This window comes from Fusarium proliferatum, assembly GCF_900067095.1.
Source record: "Fusarium proliferatum ET1 genome assembly, contig: FPRO_scaffold018, whole genome shotgun sequence".
NCBI lineage: Eukaryota > Fungi > Ascomycota > Sordariomycetes > Hypocreales > Nectriaceae > Fusarium > Fusarium proliferatum.
The window spans coordinates 232,884-259,795 of NW_022194807.1; the positions used below are offsets into that span (position 1 = coordinate 232,884).

Below are 26,912 nucleotides of genomic sequence, written 5' to 3' on the forward strand. Positions count from 1 at the left end.
GCTACCTTTAGATATATCAATGGGGTAACTCAATTATGATACTATATTAATCCTCCAATAACCTTACTATAGCTATCATGATCTACTATTGTAGTGTCCTCTAATTTTGCAGAAGAAAAATCCTCACCTTTCCTCTCTGCCCAGCTTGAGAGAATACAGAACTCATCAAGCTCTAAGCTCCTCCAGACAACCTCAATCAGCCAGCGCCAGGCTTCTAGGCCCCCATCAAGCTGAATCGACTCCAAAACAACCCTCCGGAGCGTTCTGTGATGACACAGCAGTAAGATTGCGATATCTTCCTTGGTTGTATCGATCAAGCCAAGCGTCATACTTTCTAGTTTCGGGATGTACAGGTCCTTGGCAATCTCGGAGAATCGGCCTGCTTCATCCCTATACTCAAAGCAAAGCTCGAGATCAGAGAGCTCGGGCAGAAGGTGTATAAACTGTAGGAGACCAAGGCCCCATTTTGGGCCCAAAACCGTGTCGTCTGGAGGAGACTCCGGATCAAGTGAGATCTGGAGTTGGCGCAGACTCGCAGGGAAAGATGTCGATAGGATGATAGACGATGACAGGCCCGTGAGCATGAAAGGGCTTATCCGATTGGCATTCTCAAGCATCATACCAGGTCTGATATTCAGGCACTGGACTGATATTCCGCTGACTGCCATGGCCTTGAGAACAACCTGGACGATGTGATGTACCTGTCGGATGCTTGCTCTCGACTTGAATGTAAGCCCCCTCTGTGGCAGGATACCAATCCGCTGTCTTAGCCGCCTCATTCCCCAGGCATGTATGCTTGTACTAATATTGATCTTTTTGCAACGTTTCAGGGATGTCATAGCTCCTGCCAAGCATTTCACATCGTAGCCTGCACGCATCACATCTTGATCATGTAGATATCTGTTGTACTCTTGCGTGTTAATCTGCTCAAGTCGGCTACTTGCCGCCTGGCCGTCGACGCCGATGGCAGAACTCATCCCTCGGTTATCTTGGCTGTTGTAGTCGTTTTGTTCATCCTCATCACCAAACCCCCCTTCCCCGTTATTGATCGGCCACCTTCTGACCCATTCTTCATAGTCTTCTATGCCAAGGTGGAAGATAGCGTCCATATTGTTCTCCTTCTTTAGGTGCTTCATCATGCCTTCATACTCGCTGTATGGTGGCTCAATCTCCTCCACCTCATCAAGTGGTAGCAGATGGCTGGTGCAAATATCAAGCTCCTCAACAGATTGCCCAAGCGACTGGCTTCTTGCAATGCTTTCGAGACAATGTAGACTTCTCCGCTCGATCATGACTACACGCGTTCGAAAGAAAAAGTCAGTCACGAGGTGAGCTGTTTTTTTATTTAGTTCCTTGCATGTTTGTCGAAGGGAAAGCCAATCCCGCGGATGGACTTGGTTAAGAATAAAACAAGAGACTTCATTGGGAAGAGAAGGTAGACTCGCCATTGCTTGGTGCGGACTTGAATAACGGGGGAGACGTGTAGTTGAAGAGGGAGGCTTGATGCAGCTTTCTGGGAAAGTTCATGAGACTACTAGGATCCCAGCGCTTACGTCACATGTACCCCACTTCTTCAACCAACCACCTTTTGGCTCGATCCATCCCTTGTGACACTAACCAGGCTCCATATTCCTCAGCAGGTAGCGTGTCGACGCGTTCAGATCGTTCAAATAGCTTCAGTCGAAATTCTTCGGTAAGAAAGCAGACTTGACCAATAAAAATAGCGTGTTCACCTCTTCGGCTTGTACTTTTCTCGAAGCACCGTCATCGAAAGCCCTCTTCTAGGTGAGAGTGGAATACGGGGTTAATATAAGGACCATCAATCAATGATAATGCAAAACCTCCACTTCCAGCGAAAGTACATGATTTCACGGAGATGTAGATGCCACAACAGGAAACTTTTCTAGCGTCTAGTTGGTTTTTACGACAAGGACCTCTTCAGCCTTCTTTATCCTTTCTAAAACTGCAATCCCTGCTTTAACTTAGCATTCGCCTACGCCCTTCTCCATCTCCGACAACGCCAGTTTCTCCTACACATCGATGACTTCCCATTGACGTTGGACTTGGAGTATATTGATAGTAATTGGGACCTAAAATGATCTCCATCTTTACGCATACTACCGAGCGTTCTCTCAACATCTGCACGAAACTGATCCATAACCATAGAACTGTGCTCCAACAACAAGGATCTGGGTTAGCCAGACTGCATCCTGGGTCCCTGTCTGCAAAATTTGCGAACATGCGTGCATAGCGCATGAAGTGCCTCCTCAGATATCAGAACAAGGAAAACCCAAAAAAAAAAAAAAAATCACGCCAATGAGAAATCGGGACTGCATTCTTTGTCCGCCGCAGTTTGAAGTCGGCCTTGCAAAAAGTCAAGAAACCATCTTTAAGACAATGCATCAATTAGTACTTGCCAGCAAATAATACCTTTTTACTTTTGGGCCATGGGAACACGGTTAAATAATCCCAAGGCACACTAGCGTCGATGAGGAGTACTTCTACGAAATCAGCAAGAATTAACCACACAACCCATGCCAAGAATCTGCTTCGTTATCACCGAAGTCCAGGTATGGACCAAGGCAGTACGATGGCAATTTGATCCATATCTATACCTACTACAGTGTCACCAGTGTCTTTTCCCCCACCACCGACTTTGTGCGACCATGCTGAGCTATCTCTTTTTCCTCACCTAATGCTGAAACTATCATGTAATAGCCACACAAGAGGCTGCATATATGTTGAAGCACACGATGGATCAGGTAGAACCTCAAGCAGAATACACAGCTCTTACCCCTAAGGAACCTTGTAGAGGGACTTGCTATCCATATTGTATCGCGTCGATAACAGAGTTAGTCGTCCCAAGCTATGCTACTTATAGACTGGAAATGAATTGAAGCGAGTGACAAAGATTATATTCGAATCAGATGAAAGCCATGTGGCAAGTTGGTTACTACGCACCACTTATTTTATGGGACTCCACTTGCATCTGTACCTGTGTGACAAAAGCCAGATGTTTCATTGACTAAGGCGTCATAAAATTTCGCTCTCGCCTGCTAACTGCGGTGCATATCTCGAGGCGAAAAGAACAGGGTTTCACCACCTCATATTGTGCTACCATCACCGCATTTTCATTTTCGTCAAGCTTCCGATAATGTTTTTCAAGGGAATAGATGGTTCCACAACAGATAGGCCGTACTCCCACCACCGTCTTTTCATTTTCTTACACAAATTCTCATGGATTCTACGGCGGAACAGCAAAACTACAACTACCGGGCTTGAGACAGGTCAAAAGATGACGGAGATACAAGAAAAATAATCCCACTACTCAATATTGATTACTCTACTCTGATCACTGAATTGGCCCTGTTGCTGGCGTTCGTAAGTAAGCCTCGAACCTCAAGTTACATAATGTGCCTTCCTAAATCATTACGCGATTGTCCTAACATTATGTTACTAGGAAGAAACGCAGTCCGGGATGCGCTCAAGCCTCGATGTTGCTGATAGACGGGCTATCAATCATCTATGGCACTTCGTAGTCGAAAAGCTACTCGAGTTCGCAAGTGGGCCTCGCGGGCTGTCAGAACTCGAGGAGAAAAATGTCCGGTATTGGAAAGAGTGGCTGCGGAAATATCGGTCACTAGAAGGCCCAAATTACCATGCCAAGGGTTATGCTTGGAAGCATATCAATAACGCAGCAAAAGTCGACCATGGGCTCGCTTTGCTGGTGATACTAGTCAGCAAAGCGACGAGCCTCATGAAACTCTGTCCGGGATATTGTTGTTTCTTGGAATTTCAACATTGGTGGTATGTGTTGGTAGCGAATGGTAATTTTCAACCCCTGGTTACCTTGCGCACAATCTTTCAGGAATTTGGACTTGATGAGGATCTCGGTGTAGACAGGTAGCACGGAGGGTTCATGGGGAAATGCTATGGAGTATCTATGAAAAATCTACTCTTTAGTGAAACATCAGCTAAAATCATTTCGATTCCCTCATTCTCATGGGATCTTCTCAATCTTTATATCTCAACGGAAGAGGCAGTAAAGTAAACAATGGCAGCTACCTTTCGGTCGGCCACCCGCTTTCCTCCCAATAGGATGCACGAGTGTAGAAATTGTGTCTATTTTTGTACAAAATACCGACTCACCTTGACCTCCGTGATATGGTCTCCGCATCGCCAATATATGTGCAGGTTTTCTCTGAAAAGCCTCATCGTATAGTATCCCTGTATTTTCGTTGCAGTCTACCCAACCAATGTACTTAAGGTTTGTCGTTCGCAGGACTACTTTTTCTTCCAATTAAGAATTGTAGAATTAATACAGCTAGATAGCGACAAACTGTTTCGAGAGGAGTCTCAGCGGCAAGGGTGACTGGAGAGAAAGCTAGCCTATATGGAAGCCACACTGAACGACATGCAGGAGGCGATCGCATTTGAAGCGAGAACAGCATGAGGGAAAGCAGCAGACCAAGATAAGGTTAACAACAGGCTACAGGGGTAATGGTCAACGTTCTCCTCCTAATTGGCTCACCAAGGCTATTTCTCGAAAGTGACCAGCCTGAAGCCACTGGAGTCAAGATATTTCCAAGTCGATTTAGCAAGGATTGGAGCACCGCGACGATCTCTCCCGCTTCAAGCCTTTCATTATCTTCATTATCACTGCTCCCTGTCCTTGCACTGAAGTACTGTTTTGCCTTTTCCCTACATTTTGAGCGGCTGTTTCACGTCGCATATGGAGCAGAAGAGATTCGCGGGTTGTAATATTGTGGTTGACCCTGCCGAGTAATTGTGGAAAAAGCTTCTGATTGGTTGATCATAGTGTTGGACCTGGATAGTACATGGTGAGGTCGGCCAAAGTGCAGGTAGCTGATTAATATCCCAATTATCGTAGAGGGTTTAAGTCTTTTCCGGGTTCACCCACGCGCATGTCAACTGGCTGAGTTCTACCATGTGGTGGGCACACTCTGGAGCGTCGATGACAGGTTTATGCGTGGACTTGGCGAGGATGCATATGAGTATCTAGTGGGAGAGGGCATCAGAGACGAGTGCGTGAGTGAGGGACGAATGCCAATGGAGAGGCTGAACGCCATGGCCCTCTTCTTCAGGCTGCTTCATGTGTAAGACACATACAGATGGTGCAGCTACAGCTTGGCAATGGCGCTGGAAATGATACGCAAAGGACCAGCATTAACTATGCTCTGCTGGCTGCTGTGTCCAGACACCATATACAAGTTGTCAAGCTACTGGTAAATCACGGTGCTAATTTTGATTTACAAGGCGAGGGCTTGGCTATTACGCTTGCTTCGCTTCTGGGTATAGCAGAGGAAAGCGAAGAGACAATAGAGTTGGTGGAGCTGGTGCTTGACTTGTGTAACAGCACTACTACGCTAGCTGGGGACTTTTTAAAGACCCTCGCTGTGGATTCGCAAGACAGAAGTGGAAGGGTTACCAAGCTATTTATTGACAAGGGCGCCGATGCTAATGCAAATGCTATGCAGAACCGGGCGTTGCAAAGGAGGCTCCCTGCACGTTCTTTACAGCCTCTAGCATCTTTTGCCGACTCCATTTTACTTCAGCCGTGGAGCGTGCAGTAGATGGTACTTGCCTAGACGTATCCTTGAAAAGCCCCAAGGTGATGATCTGGAAATGAAGAGTTGAGCTATTGCTGGCTTGTCAAACCACACAGCTTGGGGCATATTGAACTCAACACCACTGCCCTGGACCTTCGAAGTATCTCCTTGACTGGGAAATAGATCGTTGCTGTCAACATTTAGTAGAGTATTGCACAGTTGTGAGGAAATTTTGCCAGCACTTAAAGCTCTTACCACGGGTTATTTGAATTTAGAAGCGCTGAGGCGATTGTGAAGAACCCAAGCGTGGATAGGAAATTGGGTCAGTATGCCAGTAGGGACCCACTGGGCACTGCGGCGGCCGGGGAAATTCTAGCACATTCAGAACGGGAAAGACTATAGTATCCCGTACCACTGAAGATTTTTTAGGTCCTTGAGTTCTCCGACATGATTCTTAATTGCGCTCCGAGAGAGTCGTACCAATTCCGCCAGGCATCACAACAGCACGAACTTATGCTCAGGACAACGATTGGACCGAGTCATGCGGCCTCCAACATATCTACTTCCAATGCGGAGAGCAGAAATCGCCCGAAACCGGCCTTAGACCGGACTGTCTTCAGGAGAGAGGCAAGATGAGGCCCAGCATCGCGGCGCCAGTTTCTTTCTGCCTCTAAAGCGGCTCTGGGGCGCTCGGCTATACTGAAGTAGCTTGCTGGGGACGGCGCGTGTAGTTCATCTCGTAGGTCGATGAATGAACGGGCGAGGGCGGTATGCGCGCGTCCAAGAGCGGCAAAACTACACTGCTCTAAGAAAGCCCCTGCGATAACACTACGACCAGTCTCAAGGAGTTCAATAGCAGCAACACGGCCTCTGTTGTAATGAGAAGCGATGGCTGCTGCACTGGATGACAATCCAACAATAGCAGAGGAGAGATACGTCCTACCTACGTTCTGCAGAGAATGGGTGGTTCATAAGCATTTCATTCGGCTATTGTTTTGGCAAAGGCAAATGCTTGTTGACCTTGAAAAATGTCTTGGATACATATAAGATAACGGCCAGCAGCAGTATGGACGCTCACAACTGAGACGTGGCGATAGAAGGCAGTGAAAAAGCAACCCTTGGCTTCGTCAAGATCCGCCATCGTCTCAGAGAATCTGTTGAATAGGAAACCCTCAAGGTTATCCATCCATTTAGTCCGGTCCTGGTGATCAAGAGGGATAGTATCAATCGTTTCCCGCGTCAAACTAATAGGTTCCTCAAACCCAATGCCTCTGAACGGCGGGATCGTTTACGACGCATAGCGAGGGCAACTGGCTGGGAAAGGATGATCCGATAGGGGCATCGCGGCTAGAGAAGACAAAGGAATGCCATGGAAAGAGGACAATGTGTCTAGCAAGCAAATTCAGGTGTTGGCGAGGTGTTGGTGAGGTGTTCGAAACGATTGAGAAACATAAGGGCACCTTATAGCATCTTCTATCTCCCCTTCGTCTACGCCTTGGTGGCGCAATGATAGGCGCAATGATCGATGAGGAAACCTCGAGTAGAAATTACACCAATGAGAATAGACGATTTGAAAAAAGAAACGGCTGAAGTATGCGTTTACGGGTATGCACATGTGAGCGATGCGCCCGCAGACTGTCGACCGAAGAGAGAAATCGTATTTCACCGTACTACGGTCATATAGGACCAGGCGGGAGATAAAGAAACACGTGAGAAACAACTAAGGGTAGGCGGCAATTACGAACAGAAGAGTAGGTGCTATGTGAGGTTTTTGTATATAGTAGTTTCTGCCCTTCATACCGCTATATAAGGTTAGCGAGAATCTTTTTTACTTATTTTCAAAACTGCTATTGTCCCCTAGGACGTCGTTAAGTTTCTTTGCCTCGATTGTATCCCAGTCTACTAGGCCCCGCTCCTTTATCTCATTCATCTTTCTTTGCACCAACGGATCTATAGTTTCTATTCCTCCATTCTCTAGAAGATCGATCCTTGTTGTCTATAGCTTATCCTGTGGGACATGTGTCTCGGGGCCCAAAGAACCTCTCGCCCAAATACTTCCAAAAGATTGAATAAAAGGCCCAACTGTTTCTTCAGGCATAGTCGAGCCAGAATCGCCTACTTACCCAGCTCTCATGTATATAAGTGGATGGTTTAAAGGGCATAGAGCTAGCCGCCATGCCTTCAACCTCTTCCATCCCCAGTAGCCAAGTTTGAAGTCGGATATAGTAAGTATCGGCCCAGTCGTCAGTTTCAGAAGACCACATCTCAAGTACCTCTAGAAGGAGCCACCAATGTGGATCAAGGGTGAATTGCATGTCTGCGACATATGTGAACTTCCAATCAATAGCTGCAACGCGTCGTCCTTTTGATTCAGAAGAAGATTGGCTGGCCTTTTCGCTATCTTCTTCTTTACGTCAGTCGAAAAGACGATCCAGGGCTTGCACAATTAAGGAAAGCTTACACCCATCTTTTACTGGACTGCACATTTGTTCCCTCTGCGAACGCGTAAACCCCGTAACGGGTCCTGCTACTGGCTAGAATGCCAGAGCAGAAACATGAATTGAAGATCCTGGACGATGATTGATCAAAAACAGGAAACACAGTGCGTTTCTGATAATAATGCTTGAGTAACATGCCAAGGATATCTGCAAAAGTATCTTGTCTCAAAATGCATTATTCGAAGGGTCGCCCCCTTTTATCAAGTCTGAAAGATATCCTAACTATCTTACAACGCTGGCACCATTAACAAAATTGTGCTCGCCGGCCTGGGTTCGTCACTTTGTTCATCCATTCCTCCTCGGGAACATAATAAGAACGGTCCCGCAAGGGCTGTTCGCCTCTACGAAGATCCTGGAACTTCACTTCGCAATCTCCTTTCGCAACCTTCATAGGGCCAATCTTAAAGTAGCCTTTCCTGCGCTTCAAATTTGACGCGATGGCATATGCATCTGAACCTATTCGGAATTCGCTCAGCTTATAATGCTTCTCCCAGATAAATTCCCAACAAGAAGCATGCTCCATAAATCCTTCGATGACACTCTTTACAACCATAGCATGGTAGTCCTCGGGGAAGTCTGATCTAGGATATAGAGTTTGTTCGTCATTGAAGATGAGAGTAGCCAAGTTCTTTGCCCTCGAGAGAGCTTGAAGCATTTCATCCTGTGGCGTTTCAGTATGTCAATGGCAAGAAGGGAAGAGTCTCCACTCACCTTGTTGTCCCCTGAGGGTGCAAATTCTAAGACACGTAGCTTAGGTAGATTATCGACAAGTATCTTGACTGAAGCAGCTGTGAAACAAGGAACTTCGTGACCGCTGAGGACGTCTTTGTAGTGGAAACGGAGTGTTTCTAAATCTCTGTGCTTCAAGATAGACAGCCGCAGCGGCGATAATAGTCCAGGATTCAACTCCTCAACGCTCCGATACGTGTTGTAGTCATGAATTTCCAAGTGGATCAATGTATCAAACGAAGAGATGAACCTGTATATACCCTGTAGGCCCTCTTCTATCACCTTCCTCTGTTCGCGATAGAATCCACTTATCTGTAGTGAAAGATGTCGTAAATGGATATTTCCCTTTTCGGTCTTCTTGAATAGATGCTCGAGAGATTGAAAGAACTTGAGGGGTCCATCCAGGTGCTCCTTGGTAACATCCCTGTATTTATCTCCGAAATGGTTAACTTGCAACTCTTCGAGCTTCAAAAAGTCAACGGCTCGAACAAGATTTTGTCTAAGTTCCCTGTTAAAAGTTATGAGTGACAAAGACAATGATTTTAGAGAAGTGAAATGGGGTATCTGTTCCCAGGTCTTGGGGTTGAGGGCTTTAATATCTTCTTCCCAGTTATCCATGAATCCAGACCAGTACCACTTGGCTGTGATTTCTAGACTCTCAAGGGTTGTTAAAGAGTTGAGAAGCATTTTGGAGAGGACTTTTTCGCCGTTGAATCCGTAGGACCCTGTGACATGAAGATGTTGGAGATTACGGATTTTAGTGAACGGAATCAAGACATCGTTTTCGAAACCAAGGATCTTGCTGAAAGATACGTATAAAGCTTTGAGATTTTGCTGCGCCGCGATGCTCCTCGACATGGATGCGGTGAAGTCATGCCCCTCGAAGACTTTCAAATTATGCAAGTTCTTCATGACCTCTTCCAAATACCTCATAATAATGACTCGCCTTTTCTGACCTGGATCGATGGACCCAACAATCATCTGGCGGACATTATTGGCACATGGCGGAAGGGCCTTGAGGTCAAGGCTGTTCGGAAATATGTATGGGGGTTCTTTCATAATTTGCTTTATTTGAGCGTAGCTCAAATAAAGCACAAGGCGGCGGACGACAATGTGAGTGTGCAACCAGTGGGTTGCAGAGACGAAGATAAGCTTGTGCAGGATCGGCGATAAGAGGGAGTAGTAGCGCTTGGAAGTGCAGGCCATTTCAGCCATACTTCGTCTGTCCTCAATCTGGGCTATCGTAAGCGTCACCGGAGAGTCGATTAGGGTAAGTACTTACATTTTCTGCAATAAGTTGTATGATTTGTTCAGGAACTCTGTCTAATGAGAAACCCGTGCTGTGAGCGTTCTCGTTGGTCTTTGATGTCTTGCGAGAAGATATCGCGATCCTCTTTTTTGTCGAGACGGCTCTCTGTTGTTTGGACGTCCGTGCCTCGTCCTCAACCCCTAAAGGTATCCGCTTCCTGACAGGTACGTGTCCTGGTGTATGGCTAAAGGAAATCGTTTGATTCATGGCACTTCGTCGTGTTTCCGTTCTTATTTTAAAGAGTGAGAGAATGTAGTGTGTCAAAATTAGGAAAATTCAAATGGGAGATGTGAAGAAGAAGATTAAGAACCGCTGAGGCCATGCTAGAGCCCCTTGAAGGGGCTAAGTATTAGCGCCGGCCTCCGATATTCCGATAAATTGCTTATCGATAAGTCATGTCGACTCCTTAGCACCAAATCAACTACTTTTTTTCCTGCATCACCCTAATGCATGACGTACACGTATGTATAAATATGAATTGAAGTTTGGAGTCAGTGTCTTTTTAACGTTAGCCCACAACTGACCGCGCGGCGCGGGCACGCGTTTTACTCGTGTAATTTAGAGTTCATTTCCCAGTGCTAAGCAACAACTTTACAGTTAGTCAAAGACTTTGGAGTAGCGCATAGCTGACATAAGATAACGCTGAATCGCGGAACAGATGATCCGCTTGGGGTAAGGTTCAACACAGTAGGGATCACATTCATTACCCAGACAGCAACTATGTATTAGTTAGTCATATAAACATTCTTGCTTCTACAAAATCGTAAATCGAGGTCTAGCTCATTGTCAACAGCCAGGTATCTATATAACGCCCCTATCTGATCGAAAATTATCGTTGAACATCAAAACGCTTTAGGCACACACATTCATCCGTGGACCTCTCCAACTGCCCAATCATCAAATCTCAATTTCAGTAGTCGAGACAGGTCAGTAGACCCATCTGAACGAATGCCAAATCCCTCAACATCGCTCAGCATGTCATCGATGTAGTCGCCCGCGGCAGAAAGGTGCAGGATATGCGCGATAGCACGGTGAACGGCAAGGAATCGAGACGACGGTGGATCAATGTTCTTGTCCTCAGTAAGGAAAAACGTTCGAGTAACGGGGACATCTTCTGCAAGACCAGGCGGTAGAAATGTGCCTATACGATATGTATGCGGTGTATCTCCGACAGGCTCAAAGTAGACGCGAAAGTCACCAAAGGACACGTGATGACTTAGAGTCAGTGTCAGAGCATTACACGGACGATCAATGTCGATTCCCTCGATCAAGTGGGCAATACCACTGTCAAACATATTGAGTATCGCCAGTGCCGCAACTTTTGAAGAGTTCTATTGCAGAGTCAGCGGGAGCAAGATGTGGGGTTCAGAATTCTTACCAGCTCTTTAGAAGAGTTGAGCTGAGTGAGAGAGTGTGGAAGTATGTGTGCGACCTCCAGATAGTCGAACCTTTGCCCAGGATCAGCCAAGGGAACACCGTCTTGATCAACAGCCTTGCTTCCGCCTTGTTGCTGGAAGCGCTTAAGAGCTTCAGCTCTGTCGAACTTGCGTGAAATAACACAGCGATACCGATCTCGTATGAGGCAGGCACCTCTGAGGCTGGCTAGACGCTCTGGCGTCCCAGAAAAGACATGGCCCTGGCGTTGGGTTTTTATGACAGCTGAGTGAGATGCTGGTGTTGGTTGTGGTGTCTTTTTGGTGGATGCTTTGACTGCTGAAGTGTTAGTGATACAAGACGCCGGTTTAAAGTGGAGCCATACGCGGGAGAAAGAAGTTGTCGACCAGATAGTCGGCGAATTCATACAGGTGGGTCTTCAGTTCGCTTCGGTACGTGGCATCTTCAAAGTCGATATCCTCTTCAGATGTAATTGATAGTTTCAAAAACTCAAAAACAGCGATCAAAACATTATCTTTAGACACTTGGCTGGTAGAATATTCGTAAGTGAAGCGAACAAGCTTCACTTTATCGTATTGGTCTTGACCTCGTTTAATGTCATTACCATTAAAATGCTTGATGACTTGATAAAACCGACGAATAGCGGAGGCGCGATGAGACTCAGACAAGGGTTCGCGCGATGAGAAGTCTATGATACCCTCTAGAGACTTTTGATGGCGATGAAGTGGTTGAGCGGGCGGCACCATGGCGTTAAGCACTTTGGGTAATGATGTTGAGTTTTCTTTGTTTCAATACATCATGTTGTGATCGCAGAAAAGCGCAGCGACTTCGGAAATGTTTCGGATCAATGATGAACCGCGCCGTTATCGTCAGCGTTGCCCATTGCAGCAGGCGGTGGATTTTATAGCCGGCAGAATTTCTTATTGGATGTTACTGTTCACTTTTTTTCGACATCATATGACGCGCGGGTATGACGTGATGATGAGGCAACTTAGCCGAATGTCTCAAGAGCCCCACATCTCAACACTGCCAACATAAAAGTTGTTACCAGTTCAATCACCTTTCTTAGACATCTTTCAACTCTATTTTCGTCATATCCGTAAAGACTTCCTCGATGCACTAACGCCATGGCCGCGCCACGCGAAGCACGCGTCCCTTGGACCATGAAAAGGGTCAATCTCGACAGTACCTTAACCAACACGAAATGTGACTTGTGCAACCAGTTTACACCCCCCGATAAAGCCATCTACTCGATATTGAAAGACGACGTCGAGCATCTACGACTTTTGGAGTGCAAGAGGATGGCCAAACGTAAAAAAAGCCCATACGACTAATGATAAGGGATCTATCATGGATGCCAGTAACAGTCTTCCGTGTAGGGAAGACATCCATGACCTATTCGCCAAGTATGATTGTAACGTGGTGCGTGCTAGTAAACAACGCTTCACCGGGGCTGCGGTCTTTTTTGTCTTCTAATTTAAAGAATTCCCCACCTGCTGCAGAGCCTGAAAATGCTGCCGAAGAAGAGGTAGTTTGGGATGTAGAACGGAAGTTGGTTACAGAAGAGGCACCACCATATAAATCCCCTTGGGATCCTGAGGTTGGAGCATAAGAGGCCCAAGGAATAAAGAATACAAAGCCTGAGGCAATAGAAGAGGAATATATACGTGGGCCGGATATGGAGAGACCTCGCCATGATGATGGAGAAAACTCGGCCAGCGATAAGCCTGGAGGTCCTGGGGTGGAGACTTCCACCATGAAGGAAACAGACCTAGTGGAAGTATGCAAGGTTCCAGCTGATGATACAGAATCTTCCGAGGGTATGTGGCTCAGATTTATAACTGACAAGGCTGCAGTGCAGCCACTAACCCTGCATAATAGAGGAAGCGAGGGAAGAAGAGCACGTGCAAGAGAAGAAAGACCTAATTTACCTGCCATTCGATAGTCAGTATAACTTAGTAGTCCAGCTACAGGGGGTCTTTAAAAGGGCATATTTTATTTATACAGAGAAACGTTTGCCAGCATTACTATATAAGACTAGGTGGAGCTGCGCCGAAGCAGTACCGTTTCATACTTGGATAGACCATCTCACAATTACACAGTTTGCCCTCAACACAGAGCGCAGCAGAGAGCTCCTAGAGTCAGTGGTCGGTATTGAAGATACGACAGTCAAGCGCATTCCCATCGACTGGTACAAGACGGCGAAATTTCTGGATAATGCAGCCAAACTGACCGAGGTCTTGCAGACCAAAGAGTACAGTGACTACATAAAGAGAATTTGTATGGATATCGAAATGACGATTCGCGATTTACGCGATCAGTAACAGAAAGTACAAGAATATGAAAGATTGGAGCTTTTGCAGATCCTGTCTGAACAAGAGCGACTGAGGTACAGAGAACGATTGGTTAAAAAAGAAAATGAGAGAAAGATCAGAGAGTGTAGGCAGTCAGCAGGGTTAATGGCCATGAGGGCGTGGGGAAAGGACAAAAGCGACGAATCCTAAAAATTCATCAAATCGAGGGCTACCATGGTTTTGTCGGGCAAATATTCTAAGGAATAAAATAAAAAATGACAGAGTGTAATCCAAGCAGAGGTGTATTACTATTTATTATTGAAAGAATAAATATGGCAAAAGAAAAGTTGAAAAGAAACTTCTTAACAGAGTTTAAGACGGTAATCAATTGTACCGTTCTGTTGATGAAAGGAAATTTGAAGGCCAACTTCATCAATAAGGTAGCCAAGTTACTTGAGTTATGACAGTGTAACTTAATGTGGAGTGGCATGATGATTAGGGCAGTACAAATGGGTTATGCTAGAAACGGCAGGCACTTTAGGTAGACAGGGACTCAGGGTTACCCGAGCAGGCCTTCGTTGGCATCGTAATAGATCCCGGTTAGAGGATGAGTGGCTAGTCGCAGTCGACAACGCCGATGACTTGTCATGGGGAGTCAAGAAGTCAATGCCCAAAGGAGAACGGGGTACCATTATCGTGACCAGCCGGGATGAGCGAAGCAGAACGTTGGTTTCGCGAGACTGCCCACAGATTCAAGTTGGTAATATGTCGCCGCAAGAATCACAAGAGCTCATTCTTCGACATGTCTTGCACGACGGAAACGCGCCTTCCGAAAAGGTTCTGAGAGAATGCGGCGAAGTGGCGATGAAACTCGATTATCTGTCTCTTGCCATTGATCTGGCTGGGGCGTACATTGGAAATAGCCCAGATCCGGAGCAGGCCTTGAACCGGTATCTGACAGACTACGATATGCATCGCGATGAATTACTTCGAATGAATGATTTAAAGGGACTACTACCAACCGAGAAGACGGCTTGGACAGTATGGGATGCTACTATTCAAGAGATCACGGAAGAGAACGGACAGCAGCCTGATCTACTCTTGACGTCTCTTGCGCAATTTAGGGGAGCCATCATTCAAGATGAGATATTTTGCCTCGCCGCCCTTGGCATCGCAAGTATCAACAGGAACCTCACCAACGAGATACCTGCTGAAATTCGGCAATTCTTCATGGCAGAAGAAGGCAAATAGAGCGACTTTTATTACCGGATGAGCCGCGATGTGCTGGCTCGCCATGATCTGCTCCAGCGCGTGTCCAGTGACGGGGCTTGTGTCACGATGCATAACCTGGTTCGGTGGCGGGCAAAGCGAAGCGGGCACATATACAGTTTAGGTCAGAGGCAAGAGCAGCAATGGCACTGGTGGTACTTAGTGGTCTTAGTGGCCGCATGGAAGCGTCTCGAACTGGAACCAGATCGGGTTGAATTCCGTCGAAGGCTGGAGGAACACTTTCCAGACGTCGACGAAATTTTAGCAAGCAATATAGAGGCAAGAAATTTTGGGAGTTTCGTTCTCAGAACTTTGAGTGACGGTTACTCCAATGAAGGACGGCGGAAAGATGCGGAGTATCCGGAGCTGCGGGTGATGGAGACACGCACGAGGGCCCTAGGCCTCAGTACAGGTGCCCCGTTCTAGGAGCAGCCGCACGACGGCATCGTGCCCTCTCTTAGCGGCCCACGATAGTGGCGTCTGGCCCCATTTGTCTGCCGCCTCGATAGAGGCATCTCGGGTAAGGAGCAGCCGCACAGTAACCTCGTGTCCCCACGCAGCGGCCGTTAATAGCGGCGTCCGGCCGTCCTTGTCCGCCGCCTCAGTATAGGCGCCCCATTCAAGGAGCAGCCGCACGACGGCCTCGTGCCCTCTTTCGGCGGCCAACCGTAGCGGCGTCCGGCCATCTTTATCCGCCGCTTCCCTAGAGGCGCTCCGGTTAAGGAGCAGCTGTACAATGTCCTTGTGCCCTTTTAAGGCGGCTGTTGATAGTGGCGTTCGGCCGTTCTTATCCACTGCCGTAACAGAGGCATCCCAGTCGATGAGCAGCCCCACGATGGTCTTATGCCCTTTCAAGGTGGCCCACCATAGTGGCGTTCGGCCGTCCTTATCTGCTGCATCGGTATCAGCGCCCCAGTCAAGGAGCAGCTGCACGGTAGCCTCGTGTCCCCACGCAGCGGCCATCAACAGCGGTGTCCGGCCGTCCTTGTCCGCCGACTCAGTATCAGCACCCCGATCAAGTAGCAGCCGCATAATAGCATCATCCCCATTCTCAGCGGTCCTCCACAACGGCGTCCGCCGCTCCCACTTATCCGCCACTTCAGTATGGGCGCCCCGATCGAGGAGCAGCCGCACGACGACCTCGTGCCCTCTCTCAACTGCCCACCATAGCGGTGTTCGGCCGCCCTTATCTGCCGCCTCAGTATAGGCGCCCTGGTCAAGGAGCAGCCGCACGACGGCCTCATGTCCTTGCGCGACGGCGCATAGCAGCGGCGTCCGGCCCCACCACCTATCCGCCGCCTCAACAGAGGCGTTCCGTTCAATAAGCAACCGCACAATATCCTTATGTCCTTTCAAAGCGGCCAACCATAGCGGCGTCTGACCGTTCTTGCCCGCCGCATCAGTATCAGCGCCCTGATCAAGGAGCAGCTGCACAGTAGCCTCATGTCCCCTGTCGGCAGCTAATCGTAGCGGCGTCTGGCCATCTTTATCTGCCGCCTCAGTGTCTGCGCCCCAGTCAAGGAGCAGCCGCACAATAGCCTCATGCCCTTCCAAGGAGGCCCACCATAGCGGCGTCCGGCCGTCCTTATCTGCTGCCTCGATAAAGGCATTCCGTTCAATAAGCAACCGCACAATATCTTTATGCCCTCTCTCGGCGGCCAACCATAGCGGCGTCTGGCCCTCCTTACCCGCTGCATCAGGATCAGCCTTCTGGTCAAGGAGCAGCCGCATAATGGCCGCATGCCCTTTCAAGGCGGCCTTAAATAGCGGCGTCCGGCCCCAATTGTCTGCCGCATTAATATCAGCGCTCTGGTCAAGGAGCAGTCGCACAATGATCTCATGCCCTTCCAAGGAGGCCCACCATAGCGGCGTCCGGCCGTCCTTATCTACTGCATTAGTATTAGCGCCCTGGTCAAGGAGCAGCCGTACGACGGTCTCATGTCCTTGCACGACGGCGCATAGCAGCGGCGTCCGGCCGTCCTTGTCCGCCGCCTCAGTATAGGCGCTCCATTCAAGAAGCAGCTGCACGACGGCCTCGTGCCCTCTCTCAGCTGCCCACCATAGCGGCGTCCGGCCATCCGAATCCTCGCCATCGATATCAATACCAACTTGGTCTGCCCTTCCCAAAATGACCCCTAACGCTCCTACCACTCCATACCTCGACATGACGTGCACTAGACTGGTCCCTTCTGGCAGACAGTCATCAAAATATCTTTTCAATAATCTATAGATACACACCCATCGTTCCATAAGAGTGTTTGATGGCCCTGTAAAATATTGCAAAAGATCCTCTTGAGGGACACTTCTGGCATCGCTTTGCTTTATGTGCGCCACCCACGAGGTCGTGGCGTAATGCAGGAAAGGAAACTCAGATTTCAAGTGATCAGGCTTTTGACCTACCGAACGAGCGACTTCCTCCATCGCCAGGTAGCGTATACAGGTCCTAGAAAGCCGATGGTGTGCAGTTCCAACTATAATACTGCGGTTGGTGGTCTCACTCATAGCCGAAAGGCCTTTCTCGGTGAAAAAAATCCTTGACGGACTGGTGGATGAACTGTACAACTTTCGCATCTGATGTCACCTCGACGAGGCCACAGCTGAGCGTTTGAACTCGCCTGTTCATTCTGTCACTGTCTGATATATGATCTTCCATGTTCTTGCATTCCTGTAATGACTTGCTAGGGCAATCGGCATCGATTATCATGGCCCATCGCAATTCGTCTAGTGACAAGGGTCGCACAGAAAAGCAGATCCACTGAATCAGTTTGAGAGAAGCTGGTCTCTCGTCCATATTTCGGATGAGTTCGTTGTAGAGGTCATCTAGCTCCGGAGGGATGGAATAGATCTCCTTTTCAATCCTTTTCAATCCTTCTCCTTCATTATTAAGGCCCAGGATTCGATCTACCACGAGATATGCCCATATGAAAACACCCTGGGCATGTTTTGTAATTAAATCCGGGATTGTAGATGCTGTTAGCTCACGGGATAGAGAAAGCTGCGCTCGCACGTAGGTCGAAATATCCTGTCTGTTCTCCTCCTCCAGGCATATTTCGAACTGACAAGTCTGGCCTAGAATCGGGTAGTGGCGGCAAGTGAAGCAGATGTGAAACTGTGAATCAGTAGAGGCTAGTCCCTGTAGCAGAGACTTGAAGTCCCGGACCAGCTTAACTGCATTCCTTTGGCCACATTCGTCTAACGCGTCAACAAATAACCAAACTGGACGAGTCCGCAAGACTTTGGAGAGCGATGATTCGAAGAGTCGTGGCAGCTCGCGCGGATGCCACTGCCACTTTTCACCCGGCTTGCCAGCCATTTTGCACCGTTGTTGGAATATGTTCATAAGGTCTGTCAGGGTCTCAGGGGCCTGGAGCAAGAGCTGGTGGAGAAGCGATCGGAAGAGACCCAGTGGCGTCTTCTGGAGTTCAGTGCCACGACCGTGGAAGAAGAATGAGAGGATTAATTTTTCCTTTCCGGTGTTAGGTATGGTTATGATATGGTCCAGAAGGTATCGCAGCAACGTCGATTTCCCAGAGCCGGGCTTCCCTTTGATCCAGACGAGCCCTCGATCACAGGAGGCCCAGCTTGTGAATTTTTGGTGCCGAAGCAGCCAGTCACATGTTCCCTCAGCAGCAGCATCAATATCGAGGGACCGACTGTTCATTTCTGGAAAAGACAGGGATCTTAAGCATTCTCGTAACGGATCAGAGTGTTCCTGTGTGCCTATATAATATAATAAGTTAAAAATCTCTATACTGTCGATAAAGACGGCTATCTTACCAAAATATGTAGGTCCATGGAAGGTAGACCCAGTGAAGTGGTTGCCAGGGCCTGTACTGTTATTGATAGTACCGTCTGGAGCATTCAATTGGTTCGCAAAGCTGTGGTTATTAAAGGACGAACCCTGAGAAGACGGCCCATGTTCTTCTGTCTCCTCTTGTGACCCATCAACCCGAGGCCGTCTGGCTCTCCCCATTGTCCAAGGCACGTTATATCAATTGAAGAAGGCCAAGACGTAAAATTGAGTGGAGGCGTACTAGGCCTATGATCTGATCGAAAGCTTACTAGGGTCTATAGCACCGGCTAAAGGAGACGTAGGGCGAGAAACGGAATACAAAATCTCGTCGTCTCTGCTGGGAAAGACGCCGATACGTGTCCAGATGCAAAGTCACCTAGAAAACGGCAAAGACAAGTCAGCTTGTCGAGTCATTCGTTGGCCGTCACCGCGGATCTGTGGAAGGCTAGGGGTAGCCAGCTGTTGCTAATAGGGGTTCGTGGAAATATAAAGTCACTATCAGAACGAATAAAAACGAGAGTTAGGTCGTCTCGAGAAGATTTATGCGCGAAGCATGTAAGAGTTGAACAGCCTTGAGAAGCGTGGAAGTGCCCCTGGCCTCAGAGTGGGGCGCAGGCAAGGAGAAGAGGTATAGTGCAGCACGCCGCTCCTTTACTGTCCCCGCTTAGACGTTTCAGCCATTGGCCTGGCTTGCTTTATTCTCGTTTCACGCCAATCAGCTACCATTGTCGAGCATCGGGCATGTCCTGAATCCGTTCGGCGCTACGAACCTGCAAGCCACATCACACATCTCGCAAATGATCAAACGCGATTCTCAGGAAGTGGACCAGGCGGCACCCACCTCGCAAATGAGAATCTAACTTGAAATGCCCATACGCGATCCTGCAGGGCGCTCACACCTTCCTATAGAGAGGGTGACAGCGAGATGTCTTTATTGTTCAACGCTCTGTAAACGGTCTGTCTTTTCCTTTGCTAATCACATCAGTTCTGATATATTCCGTGAAAACGCCTTCTCATATTTAAAGCTAGTTTGGGCCTCCAATCAGCGGCATTGAGGCATTTATCAGTGACCAGGATCTCGCCTTTCGTTCAAGGATGGCAACCACGGTCACTGCCCTAATCTCGAGCACGATTACCACCCTCAAGGCCGCCACGGATTACTACAATGTTGTCAAAGATGACAAGGCTCTCTGTGAGCCTTTTCATGAATCGGGTCGAGGGCTGCTCCTTGTTGGGAAGGCTCTCCAAATTGCTAAAACAAAATTGGGTGGACGCGACCTAGCCGGAGATCCCCAAAACGCCATGGACTCGCTGAAGGAATGCAATGCCAACGCAGAGCTGTCCAAGAACATTTTCAACGCCGTCGCCGAATCACCGGAAACTTCGAGGCTCGACCGTTACAAAGAGGTTGTGAGACAAGAGGGCAAGGGAAGGCCCGTAGAGGTCTTGATGATGGGAATGATGAATTACGTATGTGCCTTAGCTGCGAACGGTGCGATCAGAGCCGGAATGGAAGACCAAATCAACGCGTTGCGCGGTGCTATTGAGAAGCTGTCAAAGATGGAGGCGTCCGTGCCCGACGTGAGGTCGAGCGGCACTTTTGCTCAGTATGGCTCCGGCGACCAACTCAACGCTCCTGGCGGTACCGTGAACATCAGCAAAGGCAGTGGCAACCACTTCCCCGGGGCTACTTTCTCTGGACCAGTGACGTTTTAATAACAATCTGATTTGAGAAGTATTTCATTATTATCGCCTCATAGTACTATAAGGTGGAAGACAGGTTCGGCGTGTCATGCATTGGCTTCAGGACAGTCAGTTCCTCGATAGCGCCAGGTTTGAAAATGAATCAAACAATGATTAATTACAAGACAATGTGACATGCATGTTCCACATATGCCTCGGGTCGCGTTCGTAGTCTCCTAGATTGACTTTGCCTAGTCATCTTCAGATACACCCTCTTGAGAGCCTTCCTTGCCGAATTGCACTGGTCCAGAGAAAGTAGCCCCGGGGAAGTGGTTGCCACTGCCTTTGCTGACGTTCTGAGTACCGCCAGGAGCGTTGAGTTGGTCGCCGGGGCCAAAATTATTGAAGGGCAAATTGGTCATCTGGGCCTCTTCTATCGGTCGCCTGGATTGCCTGATAGCTGAGTTCCTAATTTGCGATTCCCATCTAATCAGCTCGCCGAGTAGCCTTTTAAAGCCATTATCGTCCGCGGAGCTGAACTTGACCATGTTGCTATGGTTGGCGTGGATGCTGATCGCGTTGTAACTCTCAAGTGTAGCTGAGTCCTTGGAGACGACTTTTCCGATCCCAGACAAGGGTAGTTCTTCAAAGAAGCACGTAACCTCAAGATCCCGGCCGGCCTTCTGCTGTTCGCGTACCATAGACCAGAACCGATCTTGAACGGACTGGAGGTACTTGTCGTCTGTCTCCAAGATCTTTAATAACGACTTGTTGGTGGACTTGACGATCCCGAGGGCCGAAGCCGGTATCCTGGCCCAGTCGGCCATCCACGATCCTCTGTGAGGCGTGCCCAGGAATACGATGCCCTTGGTGCAGTCAAATATGCCCCGAAGATGTGATTCGGGGTTGTTTCGGGAGAGCAGAACGGCTTCCTTGCAGACGAGGCCGCCCAGGCTGTGAGCAACGAAGACTAGCGGCCGAGAGGACACATTGGACCAGGCTCTGTCTGTCGACAGGTCGTTCAAGAGGTTTTTGGCATGATCGATCAGCCCATTTGTCGATGCGACCGATTTCCGCACGATATACGCGTCGTAGCCGTACGTGAGTATGCGAGCGCTGGTGAGCTTCAGAGGTAGGAACGCCTCGGGCCAGGGTGTGGACTGTCCCTTGGCAGTCCAGGTGCTGTCCCGATTGCCACTTAGGCCGTGGACAAAGCAGATGTCGATCGTGGCATCGCGGCAGTCGTGTAGAACTTCAACTCCGTCCGGAAAGTAGGGAACTTGAGTGCTTTCAGAGGGTGATCGGAGGTCTGTGTCGTGACGCGATGCAGGACCAGGCAGGCTTGTCTCCTGCTGATGAGAAATTTCCGGCGAATTGTCGCCGGTCCGGTGCTGTTTCCACCGCCGAAATTTCGCTCGCAATTTCGCTCGCAATCTCCTCATCGACGATGCGTTAAAGAATCGATAGCAAAGGGAGCTCGGGTCGGCGGAGATCATCACATTTGTGCGTGACGCATTCTCCAAAGAAATGTAGCAGTTCTGAGAAGACGCGAAGGGGCGAGGGAGGAAAGTGGGGAATGCTGGCTGAATGTCCGTGGGTGCGACTGTTGCGTCGCAGCCCCGCGTATCAGGATACACGACTTGATGGTCCGTGCATGCCATTCATAATTCGGGTCGTCAGATCTCCGTAAATGTCTACAGAGAGGATTGCACCCTGAGGAAATTCGGGCGCTATAGATCTTCGTCTGCAGAAAGTAGGGGTTAATATGGTCTACTACGTCAAGTCTTGCTTCCTTGATTATTAGGATATTACCGTATAGCTCCATGGCAGCAAACAAAGCAAACTTCGGACCGCTGGGCCTGCTAATGAATCCAATGAAAATAAAATGATTCAGAGGCTTTCTAATTAGTATAGCTAATAATTCAGAATTAGTAGTATCCTTAATAAGGCCTTCTACCTTTGGGTTCTTAGTGGCTTATATACAGAAAGATTAACTAATACTTGAAGCGGCATCGTCTCAGCCTTACCGGATGCATAGATGCATATCATTTACGAGAAGATAATATATAGGAAGGAATGACAAGCAACTTGCAGTAGACAGGGCGTAACGCATCGATAAAGATAAGAGACTCTGTTATGCTTACCAATAATGACGAATGCTAACCCGTATGGTGGCTGTCTCTTGCGTAGGGTAGATGTGTTCTCCACATCTCCTTTCCATTTCTTGAGAAAAGAGCAGTCACACTATCACTCATCAAAATACAACTGTTGGCTACATGGCCTTGCCAGGATGGATGGAAAACCATGAATTTGTTGCTGCTGCTATGGACTGAGTCTGAATCGAACTGATCATCGATCGCGGCTCAAATAGTGAGAAGTATCGAATATGCCTATTCTTGGATCTCAAGTCAAGAACCCCTGCCGTATTGCCGCACTCGAGATAGCGAAGCAATACGCTAATTTTAGGCTTTTAAAGGGTTAATTGAGCAGTCCCTGTGAGATATAGTTTAGAATCAGTGACGTTAACCTACAGCCTCACTGGTGTGGCTAGAAAAGTGCGAGCAGCGGGACCGCGATTACAAAAGAGATTACTATCAGAATAGTTATTAATTGGGGTACTAATAATCCAAGCTATTTAGTATACCTTTTAAGCCTATGTAATGTAGCCTCAGGACTATATATCAGATGAGTAATAAAGCTAGTAAAGCGTGAATTACTAGCTCGCTGTCCACCATTACGAAAACAAGATTCCACTAGTCCTCCTTGATGTTTCCTAACCTTATTGCTGATACTATGACGGGATACCCCCTCATACTAAAGGCTTTCTTCCATAAACGGAGCAACTGTCGACTGATTAGTCGATATAACTAGTGGATAAACCATAATCACTTACATTGGCCAATACCCATGTATCTTTGGGTTGTTAAGATCTTTTCACACACTAGAGAGAAAAGTATGGACCTCTTCGACAGACCAACCATGGGCTCTCGTAAATGGTGCTATGGTCAGTGACTCCAGAGCGATGGCAATATTCTCGTTATTCCACACTTAAAGCTCTTTATACTTCTTATCCTTTGGCCAGTGGTTTGTCGGCCATTTGGAACGCTTGTCGACAATTTCGGTAAACCCTGCTTCGGCTATCATGTATTTGAACTCGTCAATCTTTTTATAAGCTTGCTGCAGCTTGACAGAGGCCTCGTTCAATAGGTTACTCCACTTCATGATTATCGTCGTTGCCAAGCGTAACATCATCAGACTTCATCATCACGTCGATCTCTTGGATCTCGACATAGCCCCCAGGAGCGAGGTTTCTGAGGTTGTTAGACTATGGGAATACTGAGGTACTGGTCAAACTTACTTGTAGATCTTGTTCAAGTACTCTGGCCAATTGGGGATACTGAAGTTCATCATCCTGCTATGTATATAGTCGAAGGGCTCAGAGAACTCCCATTGCTCGTGAATGTCATCAATATGGAACCGAACATTGGGGGGAACGCTAGCTAATCATTAGCATCTATAAAGAGAGACGGTATTTATTCAAAGCTGACAGACTGAACTGGATAGGAGATAGATCGACGCCGATAACCTAAAAGTATCAGCTTCTAATCCTCGCTTCGAGTTTTTGTTCATTGGCTAGCTGATCCTACCTCGGCTTCGGGATGGTCGACACCAAATTCTATTGCCCATATTCCCGTTCCAGTTCCCAAGTCCAAGACGCGCTTGACCTTAGAATCAGGAAGGTTTGGAGGTGAAAGACCAAGTTTGTTATCAAAAGTGAGGAGGAATAAATTATGCTGCGAGTCTAGACTTCTCTAGTATAAACGTTGCCACCATACCGCAACCGGGACTATACCTAGTCTGTCATCTTCACGCTCATCGTTGGGAAGATGATATTCTTTGTGTAGATAAGGTTAGAATTGGACTCCGAGCTACGAAAAAAGAGTCGTTGACGGTAACTGACTTCCATCCTTGTATGCATGATATGTTCTCCCGTTTTCGTGACGAAAGTCGAGGATTGAGCTACTCAAGCTTGCTGCCGATGATGTCGCATCCTGCCTCTATTTGTTAGCTGAATCTCTCCCCGCTACATAACAGCAAGAGACAGAGCTTACATCTCCCATTGATGAGTCGCGGTCGTCCTGGACCTGATATCAGATGTCAGTCGAGGAACCTGAACAAAATAAGGGATCTAACACCTTCGTCGGGTGCCACGATAGGTCCATCGTTGTTTGCTGCCATTTTGTCGATTAGGCTCTCTTGTCTTTGAGTAATGCGTCACAAAGACAATATTGAGGCAACTAGATTTTGATACCGCAGCGAGATTTTTGCGCATCAAACTTTCGAACGACTACATTGTCCTCTCTCGTCTCAACTGATGTGTTGCAAGGATATTGACCAACAACCAAGACTGACAGTTTATCTGACACTTCCAGTTCGATGATCGATCTGACTGGCTCAGTCCGCACCTCGCTTCGATGCAGAACAAGGGTAATTCGACGGGGAGATAAACCGGGCCAATAAGCAGCTCCCATCATTTGGCATTACCGTTGCCCTACCCCACTTCAATCCCAGTTTTCCTTAAGCCTGTAACGGATGGTGTGCTGACATGTCTCCACTATGATATATGACCGACAGTGTCACAAGAGGATTGGCGGAAGTGCGTTTCAAATGCCGTACATTACTACACTATCGCTTACTACTGCCCTTCCATCACTACTTCCACTGGCGCTGGCGCTACTCTTTCGGGTTTCGGTAGGTCGTTCGATCTGTTATTCGGCCGGCGCATTTCATGTCGTTTGCCGGGTAGTTTCTCTCGTTTCTTTCGCAGTGTCTTCCAATCGTCGCGCGGTGTCTCGGATCTTGCTCTTGGGCCTCACCATTCGACTCGGTCTCTGTCTCTTTGGCGCCGAAAAGGGGCGTCATCCTGCTCCACTCTCGGCCCCTATTGGGTCCGTCATAACAGGCTGTCTCCACCACGAATTTTCTCCCAATCAACGATGATTCTTCTGATCCCTTCGCGTGTAGTTAAAAATGCAGTGAAGTCTTCCGCCTTATTTTGCATTATCATTGACTGATAATCCCTATTAACCCCGCATTCCACTATCATCCAACAGAGGGCTCTCAATAACGGTACTTCAGGCAAAGTACAAGCCAAAGTGGTGAACTCGCTATTCTATTGGTTGACCTTGCTTTTTTTCATTGGTTAATCTCGACTTAAGCTATTCAAATGACCTGAACGCGTCAACACACATACGACATGTACCCCAGCCATTTACCCCCTGAGGAATATGGATCTATGAGTGAATCTGGTAGGGGTCACAAGGTATGGAGCGAGTCAGAAGTTGGTTGGTTGAAGAAGTGGGATACACATGATGTCTGACGCTGGGATCGTAATACATAATCTAGCAGTGGGGCTCTCAAAAACTTCCCCAGAAAGCTGCATCAATTCACCTGCTACTTAAAACCTCCCTCCTTAGCTATACATATCCTCCATCGCTCAAGTCCCCAGCAAGCAATGGCTAGTCTACCTTCGCTTGATCGATTCCACCAAGGAAGATATCGCAATCTTACTGCTGTGTCATCACAGAACGCTCCGGACAGTGGTTTTAGAGTCTATCCAGCTTGATGGGGACCTGACAGCCTGGCGCTGGCTGGTTGAGGTTGTCTGGAGGAGCCTAGAGCTTGATGAGTCCTGTATTCTCTCAAGCTGGGCAGAGAGGAAAGATGAGGATTTTTCTTCTGCAAAATTGGAGGATATTACAATAGTAGTTAATGATAGCTATAGCAAGGTTATCGGAGGATTAATATAGTATTATAATTGAGTTACCCCATTGATATAGCTATAGGTAGCTATTTTGATTTATCTCTTCATCTATTTAAGTTAACTATTGTTTTTATTTTTCAGTAGAGTGGAGAGCCGCTAGTGGGTAGTGGTTTCATCGGGATCTTCACAACTGAGAATTCCTTCCGTTTACCAGACATCATGCAAGTAAAGGTGTCGTGGTCGAAATGGTATTAGTAAATGATATTGGAGGGTAAGTAGTATTGAGTAGTTGATGGACTGTGAGTTGGAACGGTAGTGCAAACTTTTTCGAAGCATTGAGTTAAGGTTCCAAGAGTCATGCTGAAATTTGCCATTAGTTTGTCAGCCTCCATCTGTGGATGTTAGTCAATGCCAGTTAAATCTCACGTTAAAAAACGCTACAGTTTGCGGGTATCAATCAGATTACCGATTTTCTGATCGCCCATATTCACCAGGTAATCTAATGGCTCAAGATTCTCATCCACACAATAGGACAGACTCTGCTCTCCGTGATAGTGTTCTACTTACCCTGTAATCATCGATCATCTCATTCATAAAGCCCAGCGAAA

General features: G+C 47.8%; 10 protein-coding genes across 10 annotated transcripts; 3 read left to right on the plus strand and 7 right to left on the minus strand.

Annotated features, from left to right (window-relative positions):
* Nucleotides 1-41: 41 nt before the first annotated feature.
* FPRO_14831 (uncharacterized protein) lies at nt 42-1,292 on the minus strand (the record flags this gene model as incomplete). Its single annotated transcript, XM_031224984.1, has 1 exon — nt 42-1,292. One exon carries the CDS (start codon nt 1,290-1,292, stop codon nt 42-44), a length of 1,251 nt encoding a protein of 416 aa, XP_031090189.1.
* A 7,020-nt stretch (nt 1,293-8,312) lies between these two features.
* FPRO_14830 (uncharacterized protein) lies at nt 8,313-10,313 on the minus strand (the record flags this gene model as incomplete). The annotated part of the gene is made up of 3 exons (XM_031224985.1): nt 8,313-8,729; nt 8,780-10,030; nt 10,080-10,313. The coding sequence occupies 3 exons, from the start codon at nt 10,311-10,313 to the stop codon at nt 8,313-8,315; spliced, it is 1,902 nt and encodes a 633-aa protein (XP_031090190.1).
* A 659-nt stretch (nt 10,314-10,972) lies between these two features.
* FPRO_14829 (uncharacterized protein) lies at nt 10,973-12,247 on the minus strand (the record flags this gene model as incomplete). Its single annotated transcript, XM_031224986.1, has 3 exons — nt 10,973-11,437; nt 11,485-11,816; nt 11,866-12,247. 3 exons carry the CDS (start codon nt 12,245-12,247, stop codon nt 10,973-10,975), a joined length of 1,179 nt encoding a protein of 392 aa, XP_031090191.1.
* A 1,010-nt stretch (nt 12,248-13,257) lies between these two features.
* FPRO_14828 (uncharacterized protein) lies at nt 13,258-13,825 on the plus strand (the record flags this gene model as incomplete). The annotated part of the gene is made up of 3 exons (XM_031224987.1): nt 13,258-13,321; nt 13,383-13,445; nt 13,584-13,825. The coding sequence occupies 3 exons, from the start codon at nt 13,258-13,260 to the stop codon at nt 13,823-13,825; spliced, it is 369 nt and encodes a 122-aa protein (XP_031090192.1).
* Nucleotides 13,826-14,560: 735 nt separating this feature from the next.
* On the plus strand, nt 14,561-15,046 carry FPRO_14827 (uncharacterized protein; the record flags this gene model as incomplete). Its single annotated transcript, XM_031224988.1, has 1 exon — nt 14,561-15,046. One exon carries the CDS (start codon nt 14,561-14,563, stop codon nt 15,044-15,046), a length of 486 nt encoding a protein of 161 aa, XP_031090193.1.
* Nucleotides 15,047-15,460: 414 nt separating this feature from the next.
* Nucleotides 15,461-17,230, minus strand: FPRO_14826 (uncharacterized protein; the record flags this gene model as incomplete). Its single annotated transcript, XM_031224989.1, has 1 exon — nt 15,461-17,230. The coding sequence occupies one exon, from the start codon at nt 17,228-17,230 to the stop codon at nt 15,461-15,463; it is 1,770 nt and encodes a 589-aa protein (XP_031090194.1).
* A 328-nt stretch (nt 17,231-17,558) lies between these two features.
* FPRO_14825 (uncharacterized protein) lies at nt 17,559-18,725 on the minus strand (the record flags this gene model as incomplete). Its single annotated transcript, XM_031224990.1, has 1 exon — nt 17,559-18,725. The coding sequence occupies one exon, from the start codon at nt 18,723-18,725 to the stop codon at nt 17,559-17,561; it is 1,167 nt and encodes a 388-aa protein (XP_031090195.1).
* A 1,227-nt stretch (nt 18,726-19,952) lies between these two features.
* On the plus strand, nt 19,953-20,573 carry FPRO_14824 (uncharacterized protein; the record flags this gene model as incomplete). The annotated part of the gene is made up of 1 exon (XM_031224992.1): nt 19,953-20,573. One exon carries the CDS (start codon nt 19,953-19,955, stop codon nt 20,571-20,573), a length of 621 nt encoding a protein of 206 aa, XP_031090196.1.
* Nucleotides 20,574-20,791: 218 nt separating this feature from the next.
* On the minus strand, nt 20,792-22,201 carry FPRO_14823 (uncharacterized protein; the record flags this gene model as incomplete). The annotated part of the gene is made up of 1 exon (XM_031224993.1): nt 20,792-22,201. One exon carries the CDS (start codon nt 22,199-22,201, stop codon nt 20,792-20,794), a length of 1,410 nt encoding a protein of 469 aa, XP_031090197.1.
* Nucleotides 22,202-23,748: 1,547 nt separating this feature from the next.
* On the minus strand, nt 23,749-24,779 carry FPRO_14822 (uncharacterized protein; the record flags this gene model as incomplete). Its single annotated transcript, XM_031224994.1, has 8 exons — nt 23,749-23,851; nt 23,899-24,036; nt 24,089-24,126; nt 24,188-24,342; nt 24,394-24,435; nt 24,502-24,592; nt 24,653-24,685; nt 24,735-24,779. 8 exons carry the CDS (start codon nt 24,777-24,779, stop codon nt 23,749-23,751), a joined length of 645 nt encoding a protein of 214 aa, XP_031090198.1.
* Between the last annotated feature and the right edge of the window lie 2,133 nt (nt 24,780-26,912).